The sequence below is a fragment of the Mus musculus genome, chromosome 9, assembly GCF_000001635.26.
Source record: "Mus musculus strain C57BL/6J chromosome 9, GRCm38.p6 C57BL/6J".
Taxonomy (NCBI): domain Eukaryota; kingdom Metazoa; phylum Chordata; class Mammalia; order Rodentia; family Muridae; genus Mus; species Mus musculus.
The window spans coordinates 31,364,913-31,376,611 of record NC_000075.6 but is presented as its reverse complement, the minus strand read 5'-3'; the positions used below and the strand labels follow the sequence as shown (position 1 = coordinate 31,376,611).

General features: G+C 41.9%; 1 protein-coding gene across 11 annotated transcripts in view; it reads right to left on the bottom strand.

Annotated features, from left to right (window-relative positions):
• The window catches only part of Prdm10 (PR domain containing 10), a 105,622-nt gene that overhangs the window by 5,120 nt on the left and 88,803 nt on the right, over positions 1–11,699 (bottom strand). For all 11 annotated transcript variants that reach the window (XM_006510464.4, XM_006510471.4, XM_006510468.4 and 8 more), the window contains one exon: positions 5,685–5,788. In XM_006510464.4, the coding sequence (XP_006510527.1) occupies positions 5,685–5,788 (104 nt within the window). The remainder of the gene's footprint in view (positions 1–5,684; positions 5,789–11,699) is intronic.

Here is an 11,699-nt window from a genome sequence, read left to right as displayed (position 1 = left end):
CCCAGTTCCTGCTACACTAAGTGTCTACCTTACTCCCCAAATGTTACCCAATTCCAGTTTCTTTCAGCATTTTCTCTCCCCTCCCCCATTAGATCCTTCCTGTTCCCAACCCCACCCACTCTCAGTCCGCAGGTGAAATCTATGCTATTTCCCCTTCCCAGGGAGGTCCTTCCTCCACCACCACCACCACCCCACCCCTGCCACCTGCTTAAGCCTTTCTTGCTATTTAGTCTCTCTGGGTCTATGGTTTGTAGTAGCATTATCATCTTTTACTTTACAGTTAATATCCACTTATAAATGAGTACGTACCATGTTCGTCTTTCCAGGTCTGGGCTACCTCACTGAGGATGATTTTTTTTCTAGTTCCATCCATTTGCCTGCACATTTCATGATGCCATTGTTTTTAACAGCTAAGTAATACTCCATTGTGTAAATGGAGTACCATGTTTTCTTTATGCATTCTTCACTTGAAGAACTTGTAGGTTGTTTCCAGTTTGGGGTTATTTTGGGTAAATGCCCAGGATGGGTATAGCTGGGTGTTGAGATAGATTGTTGATTCCCAGTTTCCTGAGAAACCACAATGTTGATTTCCCGAGCTGGCACCTGTGGTTTGAGCTTAGCTGTTCTGACAGGTGTAAGATGGAATCTCAAAGTCATTTTGATTTGCATTTCCCTAATTGCTAAGGATGCTGTACATTTCTTTGTTTCTTGGCCATTTGAGATTTCTCTGTTGAGAATTCTGTTTAGCTATATACTCTATTTTTTAATTGTATTATTTGGGTTTTTTGATGTGTATTTTCTTGTTTTTTTTTTTTTTTTTTTTTTTTGGTTTTTCAAGACAGGGTTTCTCTGTGTAGCCCTGGCTGTCCTGGAACTCACTCTGTAGACCAGGCTGGCCTCGAACTCAGAAATCCGCCTGCCTCTGCCTCCCGAGTGCTGGGATTAAAGGCGTGCGCCACTACACCTGGCTCTTGGATTCTTTATATATTTTGGAAATTACCCCTCTGTAAGGTGTGAGTTAGTGAAAATATTTTCCCATTCTGTAGGCTGTCATTTTGTCCTATTGATGGTGTCCTTTGCCTTTCAGATTGTCAGTTTCATGAGGTCCCATTTATTAATGATTGATCTTAAGTGCCTGAGCTGTTGGTGATGTTCTACTCAGAAGTTGTCTCCTGTACCAATGAGTTCAAGGCTTCTATTCCTTTATAGTACTATTTAAATTGTTTATCTGATCTTGTTTAACTTTGTTAAACAGCATCTATTAAAAAAAATTTTGTCTATTTCTTTTAAATTTTCCAGTTTTGTGGAGTTTAGGTTTTTGAAGTATGACCTAATGATTCTTTGGGTTTCTTTAGTGTCTGTTGTTATGTCCCCATTTTTGTTTCTGATGTTGTTCATTTATATATTTTCTCTCTTTTAGTCAGTTGGATAAGGTTTGTTGGTCTTGTTTATTTTCTCAAAGAACCAACTCTTTGTTTCATTGATTCCTTGAATTGTTCTCTGTTTCTATTTTATTGGTTTCAGCCCTAGGTTTGATTATTTTGTGCCAGCTACTCCTCTTGAGTGTGTGTGCTTCTTTTTGTTCTAGAGCTTTCAGGTATGCTGTTAAATTGCTAGGAGGAGATCTCTCTAACTTCTTAGTACTATGAACTTTCCTTTTATCACTGTTTTCATTATGTCCCATAAGTTTGGATATGTTGTGCTTCCATTTTCACTGAATTCTAGAAGTCTATAATATCTTTATTTTTGTCTTGACCCCAGTAGCCATACATATAGTTGGGAGTTGTTTAGTTTCTACGATTTTGTAGACACCCTGTTGTTTCTGCTGTTGAAAAGCAGCTTTATTCTGTGGTAGTCTGACAGGAAATGAGGTTGTTTCAATTTCCTTGTATCTGTTGAGATTTGCCTTGTGACCATGTACGTGGTCAGTTTTGAAGAAGGTTCCATGAGGTACTAAGAAGGTCTATTCTTCTGTGTTAGGGTAAAATGTTCTGTAGCTATTGTTAGGTCTGTTGCTCCATCATTTTTCTGTTTCGTTTTTGTCTGGATGTCCTGTCCACCGGTAAGAGTAGAGTGTTGAAGTCTCCCACTATTAACTTGTGGGAATTAAGCTTTAGTAATGTTTCTTTTATAATGTGGGTGCCATGTGTTTGGGGGATAGATGTTAAGAACTGAAATGTCATCTTGGTAGATTTTTACTTTGGTAAGTATGAAATGCCTTCCTCTATCTCTTCTGATTAATTTTGATTGGAAGTCTATTTTGTTAGATATTATAATTTATACACCAGCTAGCTTCTTCTGTCCATTCAGTTAGGAAATCTGTTTTCAACCCTTTACTCTGAGGTAATGTCTATCTTTGCTGTTGAGGTGTATTCCTTGTATGCAGCAATGGATGCTGGTTTTGCATCCATTTTTAGTCTGTATCTTTGTATTGAGGAATTGAACCCATTGATATTGAGAGATATTAATGACCAATGGTTGATTGTTAATGTCTATTGTTTTGCTGTTATTGGTGGTATTATGTGTTTGTTCTTTTGATTTTGTAGGTATGAAATTATTTACCGTGTGTTTTCTTTTTTCTTTTCTTTTTTTTTTTTTCCGTGTGATTTCTTGGGTATAGTTAACTTCCTTAGGTTGGAGATCTAGCACTTTCTTTAGTGCTGGATTTATGGATTGTTATCATTTAAATTTGATTTTGTCATGGAATATCTGGTTTTCTCCATCTATGGTGATTAAAAGTTTTGTTGGATATAGTAGTCTCTCCTGGCATCTGTGGTTTCTTAGGGCCTGCAAGATACCTGTCCAGGCCCGTCTGGCTTTTAGAGTCTCTGTTGAGAAGTTGGGTGTAATTCTAACAGGTCTACCTTTATATGTTACTTGGCCTTTTTCTCTTGTAGCTTTTAATATTCCATCTTTGTTCTACATGTTTAGAGTTTTGTTTTTTGTTTTTTTGTTTTTGTTTTGTTTTGTTTTTTGATAGGGATTCTCTGTATAACCCTGGCTGTCCTGGAACTCTGTAGACCGGGCTGGCCTTGAACTCAGAAAGTGCTGGGATTAAAGGCATGTGCCACCACTGCCCAGCTAATGTTTTAATTGATTGTGGCAAGGGGATTTTCTTTTCTGGTCCAATCTTTTGGTGTTCTGTAAGTTCTTTTTTGTTCTGTTTTTTTGTTGTTGTTTGTTTTGTTTTGTTTTTTGTTTTTGAGACAGAGTTTCTCTGTGCAGTCCTGGCTGTCCTGGAACTCACTCTGTAGACCAGGCTGGCCTTGAACTCAGAAATCCATCTGCCTCTGCCTCCCAAGTGCTGGGATTACAGGCATGCACCACCACTACCCGGCTGTACTGTAAGTTCTTATACCTTTATAGACATGTCCTTCTTTAGGTTAGAAAATTTTTCTTCTGTAATTTTGATAAATATACTTTCTGGGTTATTGATCTGAAGTTTTTCTCCTCCTATTATTATTCTTATGTTTGGTTTTTTTCATCGTGTTTCAGATTTTCTGGATGTTTTATATTCTATAGTGATGTTTGCATCTGTAGTTCCCATTAGCTTACCTAGACTTCCATTTCCATAATTACTTCAGTTTGCATTTTCTTTATTACTTCTTTCTCCATTTTCAAGCCTTGAATGGTTTCCTTCAACTGTTTGTTTCTTCTTGGCTTTTATGGCATTCTTTTTTTTTTTTAAAGGTTTTTTATTTTAAACTTTATTTATATGAGTATACTGTAGCTGTCTTCAAACACACCGGAAAAGAAGGTATCAGATCCCATTACAGATGGTTGTGGGCCACCATGTGGTTGCTGGGAATTGAACTCAGGACCTCTGGAAGAGCAGCCAGTACTCTTAACCACTGAGCCATCTCTCCAGCCCTTCTTGGCATTCTTTAAGGGATTTATTGATTTTCTCCAATATTTTGTGTTTTCCTTGATTTATTTAGATGACTATACTATAACTGTTTTTGGCCACAGCAGAAGAGGACATTGGATTCCATTACAGATGGTTGTGAGCTACCATGTGGTTTGCTGGGAATTGAACTCAGGACATCTGGAAGAGCAAGCAGTCAGTGCTCTTAACTGTTATACCATCTCTCCAACCCCGTTCCTTGATTTTTTTTTTTTTTTTTTTTTTTTTTTTGGTTTTTGGAGACAGGGTTTCTCTGTGTAGCCGTGGCTGTCCTGGAACTCACTCTGTAGACCAGGCTGGCCTCAAACTCCAGAAATCCGTCTGCCTCTGCCTCCCAAGTGCTAGGATTAAAGGCGTGCGCCACCACACCCGGCCTCTTTCCTTGATTTCTTAACAGGGTTTTGTTTTTGTTTTTGTTTTTGTTTTTCATTTCCTCTTTAAAGACCTGTATCATCTTCATAAAGTTGGTTTTAAGGTTAATTTCTTGTGCTTCAACTGTGTTCAAATATCCAGGTCTTACTGTTGTAGAAACCTGGGCCCTAGTGGTGCCATATCGCCTTGGCTGTTGTGGACTGTGTTCTTACACTGGTGTTTAGGCAGTACGGATGATTACAGGTCTATGTACTGATTTCTGAGTTTGCCTTTGTTGGATGGGTGTTTTGTTCCTTGGTTTCTATTTCCTCTTTGGTCTTCTGGTCTTTGAGACCTGGATTTCTGGCAACTTGCCTGACCTCTGTCTGATCCAGTAGGGAGTCTCTGTTGAGCTTGGGGACTGGACTTCTGGACTAGGCTCGGCCTAGCTTGCCCTTTGGTGCAGCAGTGGGTCTCTGCCAGGGCATGGTATACAGTGATGATGAGGGGAATGGGGACTGGGTGTACTGAGAGAATAGAGGAGGTCCTCTGTTGGGATGCCTATCTATGGTTCTGGTGGCCAGTCCGAGTGGTCTCTGGTCCAATAAGGAGTCTCTGCCTGAGTTCACCTATCTGTTGGCTTTTACCAGTTTTTCTGACTAGTGTGGCATGCACCTGGGCAGCTGTTCTTCTGACTGCTGTAGCCTGAATCTGGACAGTGGAAGTCAACCCAAGTTGAGGTCAGGGACACTGCAGCAGGAGGGACAGCAGTGAAACAGGATGAGTGGGGTGGGGGAGGGAACAGACAGTGGAATAGGTCTTTAGGAACTGAATCTAGGGAGTGGGGCAGTTCAGCTAGCAAATGAATCACTTCTGACTGGCATGACCTGCAGCTTGCACACTGATCCTCTCTTAAGGCAGCCTGTGGCTCCACCTTTGTACAAGTAGCACCCTATAGCCAGGTTTCCCTGAACCTCTCCTGACTTTGCCCCAACCCTTAGCTTTCATAGTGAAACCCTGTCTCAAATACACACACACACATATACACACACACCATAAATAATTCATTATATTATTCTCTCCCAGCTAAAGTCTTGTAATATTTATAAGAAGTGCTAGATCTGGTAGGTTTATTGTAGTTAGGAGCTGGATCGACATTCACTGGGCACTAGTCTACTGAGCAATTCACTAAGGATACAGCAATAAAGATCCAGCTTTCAAATCATCAGCTGTGAAAAAAACTGACCTAATCAATTAAAAGAAACAGGAGGCCAGGGGAGGTAACTCAATGGTAGATAACCTACCCAGCAAGCCACCATGTACAAGGTCCTGTGTTCCAATTCCAGCACTTCAAAGGGAAGGAGAGTGGGAAGGAGGGAGGGAAGACAGACTGGGACAGCTGTAACACAGCCCTGGAAGAATGACTTACCGGAGTCACTGCTTTCACTTGCCCAGAAGTAACAGGGGTTGCCACACCACTGTCTGTGATCACAAACTGACCTGGGGGCAGTGTCATCATTTGAATTTCAGATGCTGAAAACAGGAAATAAACAAAATTTAGTGGTCTTAGATTTTAGTTTAAGTGCTAGAAAAAACAAATGCTTCTCTACTTCTATAATGGGGTTATATACCAATAAACTCACTATAAACTGAAAATACAGTTAACAGGAATGCATGTAACACATAAATTGCCAGGTATTATAATGCACACCTTTAATCCCAATACTAGGGAGGCAGAGGCAGGAGGGTCTCTATGAGTTTGAGGCCAGCCTTGCCTCCAAAGTAGTTCCCAGACAGTCAAGACTACAAAGCCTCTTTCAAAAAAAAAATGTTTTTACATATATAAATTACCAAGCATTATAGCTTAGCCTATCCTACCCTTGGCATATTCATAACCTGTGTATTAGCTACAAGAACAACCCTGTCAATTCAAAGCTCACTTTATAATAAAGTGTTGATGGCAGATATACACGTAGGTACTCAAGAATAAAGGTGAATCAATCACTTGAACCAAGGAAAAGGCTTAAGGTGGGTGGCCCAGAACAGCTAGAGTAACAAAATGAGATCACCGTCTGAAAAGCAGAAACCCAAAATGGTGTATGGTTGTATTCTTGTCCCACCAACAGTAATCCTCTGCTGAAAATCCCAAGTGCACTGGGCACAGGTCTACTACCCAAGCACTCAGCAGGCTAACACAGAAGGACCACTTTCTTTCTTTCTTTTTTTTTTTTTTTAAAAGATTTATTTATTTATTATATATGTACACTGTAGCTGTCCTCAAATACTCCAGAAGAGGGCATCAGATTTCGTTATGGATGGTTGTGAGCCACCATGTGGTTGCTGGGATTTGAACTCGGGACCTTCAGAAGAAGCGCTCTTAACCACTGAGCCATCTCGCCAGCCCCCCCCACTTTTTTTTGAGATAGAGATCCATGTATCCCACGATAACCCTAAACTTACTACAAAGCTAAGAATGATCTTGAACTTCTGGTTGCCCTATCTCTCACCTCCTGAGATTACCGGCACCTGGTGCCATGCCCAATTTATGCTGTGCTATATATTAAACCCAGGGAGTCCTGAATGCTACCAGCTGAGCTATCGCCCCAGTCTAGGCTGCATAGTGTATTTGAGACTTGCCTGAGCTATATGGGACCAAAAAGCCAAGAGAAGAAAGATCCCAAGTCCTAAGCTAGAGACCACCCCTACTTGCCGATGCTCACACTCCCACTGAGACAGATCCCATGGTTTCCCACATTTGCAAGATCTTACAATGGTGTGATTGCTTTTACTCTTTCTTTTTCCCTCTTTCTCTTTCTCTCTTTCTTTTTCTTTTCTTTCTCTCTCTCTTTCTTTCTTTCTTTCTTTTTTTGGTGTTTTTTTTGTTGTTGTTACTTTTGTTTTTGTTTGTTTGGTAGCCCTGACTGTCCTGGAACTAGCTCTATAGACAGGGTGACCTTGAACTCAGAGCCTGCCTCTGCCTCCCAAGTGCTGAGATTAAAGGTGTGTGCTACCACACCTAGCCTGACGAGAACAGACCTGATGCGAATGATAACTACATGCATGTGAGACGAGTGCAAAGGGCTCATCTAAGAAACAACCAATGCCTCCTCACTCAAAAGACAAATACTCAAACTTTTTTTTTTAAGATTTATTTATTTATTTATTTATTATATGTAAGGTAGCTGTCTTCAGACGCACCAGAAGAGGGCATCAGATCTCATTACGGGTGGTTGTGAGCCACCATGTGGTTGCTGGGATTTGAACTTCGGACCTTCGGAAGAGCAGTCGGGTGCTCTTACCCACTGAGCCATCTCACCAGCCCTAAACCTTTCTTACTCTTTCTTTTTTTTTTAAATTTATTTATTCATTTATTATATGTAAGTACACTGTAGCTGTCTTCAGACACTCCAGAAGAGGGAGTCAGATCTCATTACAGATGGTTGTGAGCCACCATGTGGTTGCTGGGATTTGAACTCCTGACCTTCGGAAGAGCAGTCGGGTGCTCTTACCCACTGAGCCATCTCACCAGCCCCTCAAACTTTTTATACTTTGAAATGAGTTATAAACATTTACTTTTTCTGGCTTGGTATTTTTCTCTTTTATACTCAGATATGAACTCATGGCACAAATGCCTTTACAGCTGCCTAGGATCACAAATGAATAAGCAGTGTTAATATTCCACAAAATGGAAGAGAGATGAGTAGGCGATTGACTGATGCCAGCTCTGGGCAGCGACAGAGGGTAAGCCTGGAACATTGTGTCTTCCCAGCACAGGAAAGGGTCATGGGTGAACGATGCAGAGGCCAGGGTAAACAGCCAAATATGAAGTAGCCTAAGCATCCACAAAGGTAATAAATGCAGCAGGTCCAAGCACATCGTGGCATGTGTGTGTAGACACATCATGAGCACAAACTAATACTAAGATGCACACCACCACTAGCTTTCTGGGGTTATAATGGAAGGAAACTCACTGTTTTCAGATACAGTAAAATAAATCATGAATCTGCATTTAAAGTGTCTGATTCTGCTTTTTGTACACAAGCTGTATCTTAATTTTATGATTATGGTAATTTTTTTCTTCATTATCTTGTTTTGCTTTCATTGTTATTTTGAGATCTGTTTTCGCTATGTAGCTTTCTAACCTCAGCAAACTATGTAGACAGGTTGGTTTCAAATTCACAGAGATGCCCTGCCTCTGCCTCTGCAATGGAAGGCATGCTCTTGTTTGTTTGTTTGTGATGGTATCTTTCTAGGTAGCCTTGCATGGCCTGGCAATCCTCCTGCTTACCAAGGGCTAAGACTGCAGGCTGAGGTTACAGGTGTGTGCTACACCATACCTGGCCCAAGTTTTTGTGGGTTTTTTTTTTTCTCTTTGTAAAATGTTTCTACCTTATGAATGGAATGACAGAGCCATATTAGAGTATCACAACTGTGCAAGTCCTGATGAGACAAAGAAGCTAGAGAATACACTAGTGGCTTTGAACATTACAGAAAGAGGAGTGGCCCAACCCCTGTACCAGCCAAGGCCCCTGCGGGAAAAGAACTGAACCCTGGTTAATCCTCTAGATCTAGTGAGTCTACAGGAAACAAAAAGAAGAAAGTGCATCAAGTGAGAGCACTACCGGACTCATGGCTGGTATCTCCAGCAGACACAGCAGCTGCAAGGGAAGGGTTGAGAAGGTGTGGAAAAACAGTTGAAGATGCAGTCAGCTGCAAGGATGGCCCTTGTTCAGAACTCAGTTCAAACAAGAAACTCAAATACCTTTCTCAGACGATCAGAGAAATATGAGTTGTAACTGGGTATTAGAACTATATTTAAAGGTGTTAAAGAATTATTTCCATTTATTTTTAGGCTGAATAATAGCAATAACATGATTTTTTTCCCCCAATGTGGGCTAGGTACATTTTGGACTTAGTAGTAGAGCAAGTACTTAGCCTTGTGCTCCAAAAAACAAACAAAAAGAGATCTTTGTGAGGTTATTCTCATTTATTCTCTTTTTAGTGCTTTTGGTTGTTGTTGTTGTTATTAGTGTGTGTGTGTATGTGATACATGCATGCAGGCTAGAGCAAGACATGGGGTATCTGCCTCTGTGCCTCTGTTACTTTCAACTTATCACTTATAACAGAGTCTCTTACTGAACTTGAAACTCACTTTTTATCAAGCTAGATTTGGGTGTAATAACTTTTGTCTGTTAGTGTCCTATCTGGGGTAAAAGACAGTTCTTCACGTGTCTCCAAGAAAAGTCCCACGGCACAGCTGGCACCTGAACAGGGACTGGCAGAACCAAAGATGGGTCGAGAACAGTGGCTGCAGCACACTGCTCAGTGTGACTCGGGTGCTCCAGGGGAGCCTGCATCCGTGGGAGCGATCCCAATATGGCTACCTTCTCCCATAGCATATGAAATGATGTGTCTCTTTGCTACAGTAGTAACTGAATGTAGGTGAAATGATAGATACCCAAAGCCAAGCTATTTGAGAGTGGTGCACCTTGGGGGTTAGGGAAGAGCAGACCCCGGGAAGGCCACCTTCCCGTACACGGTCTGGATAAATGAGGTCTACCACATAAGTACAGGAAACCCCCTCTCGCTCCCCCAAACAGCTGATGTATTACTGAATATATTACAGACCTTAAGTAACCTGTTTGGGATAAGAGCATAAAGAGGTGGTGAAAGCTGTTACACGGTCTTTGCTCTGAGCAATAAGGCATATAGCTGGGGCTGAGCTGTCTGCCCAGAAGTAAGTTTCCCATGGAAGGGCAGAATTACATTAGAGAAAAAAAAAGTGCATGCTCTCCTCAGCATTCGCCTCTGGCCTTGTGGGAATGTGGGAAAGGGGGAGATGAGACAGAGAGGAGTTGGAGTTGGCTTGCCATATTTTACAGCTAATGGAATGCATGGGAAAGAGAATCAAAAACCTCAGAACCCATGAGGAGAATTAAGACTTCGAGAAGGAGTAGAAAAGGATGAAAACGATAGAAGAGCCCTCTGGTCTGACCTGCAGTACAGAGCAAGAGAAAAGCCTATGATTCGGCGTGTGGATGGGCAGTACGGAATAATAACAGCCAGTACGGAAACTACAATGACCAAGAATTACTCTGCCTCTGAACTTGAGTGGGAAAGACTTTTTTCTTTTTAAAGATTTCGTTTATTTATTGTATGTAAGAACACTGTAGCTGTCTTCAGACACCAGAAGAGGGAATCAGGTCTTGTTACAGATGATTGTGAGCTATGATGTGGTTGCTGGGAATTGAACTTAGGACCTCCAGAAGAGCAGTCAGTGCTCTCAACCTCTGAGCCATTGCTCTAGCCTTGGGAAAGACTTTTAAACAAGGGATGAAAGATCCTGTCTCTGTCTGGCTCGTGGAACTGCAAGATGTGGGGTCAGATGCACTCCGTCTGAAGGCTACAGACAAAAAGCTAAGTAATAACATCCATGCTTCCTTGAGACAAACGCTGAATAATGCGAGGCAAGGAAGGAATTAGGTGTCTCAAAGACTGGTCATACAAGCCACCAGAGACACACGGTCCTGGCTGGGGTTCCCGTCAACATCAGCAACCAGAGGACAATAGTGGAAGGACAGTTGTTGCTAAAGAAACTGAATGCTTAGCACACTGGGCCACATTCTACCGTGTTCAGCAGACAGTTAATTCAGCATGGGCTCTGGGACTGGCATAGAGGTTTAGTGGCTTTGCTATGTCCCATGGGGAGATATGATATTGATGAAGAAGAGACTCTGGCAGATCTGGATGACCTAGTCCAGCAGAACCAGGAGCCTATTAGGTCACTCAAATGTAAACACATAAAGATTTGTGTCAAGATGTCATCCTAGGAAAAACACTGATAGTAAATCAAATTAGTGTTAGTAAGCCTGGAGGGCTTTAAAGCCACAGCAGTTGATCACAGAAGACATAATTAAAAAAAAAAAAAGTGAAAAATGTCAAGTTTGTTCTAGGGGAAAACAGTTATCTATGTAAAATATGCTACATAAATTGTTCCCCTGGGAGAGAGGTTACGGGCGCAGAGAGGTTATCACGCAGCCTTGACCCTTTCAGCAGCCAGCTGTGTCCAATGCAGAGGCAGCAGCCCCAGGGCCGGCCTGTCAGAACTGGAAAGCCAGCTCAGTGGCAAGCACAGCAGGTTAGAGTGGGGTCCTGTTCCCTCCCCACTTAGGCCCGAATCTAAGAACCACGCACGGGGAAGCTGTGCTGGGGATCCACGCAGCAGCATGACCCCTGGAAAAGAAGGCTGGGAAAGATGTGGGTTTCCACTGAGGTAGGGAATCACTGCGGAAACCTACTGAGGGCAGATAGAGCAGTGCCCTCCTCTCTGCTGCTGCTGCATCCAACACTGCTCTGCTGCACTGATGCCAGGGATGGACTGTTTCATACACTACACCTTCATAATGTTTCTTCGTAGTATCCCCTTAGTCACTCAAGACCAGTT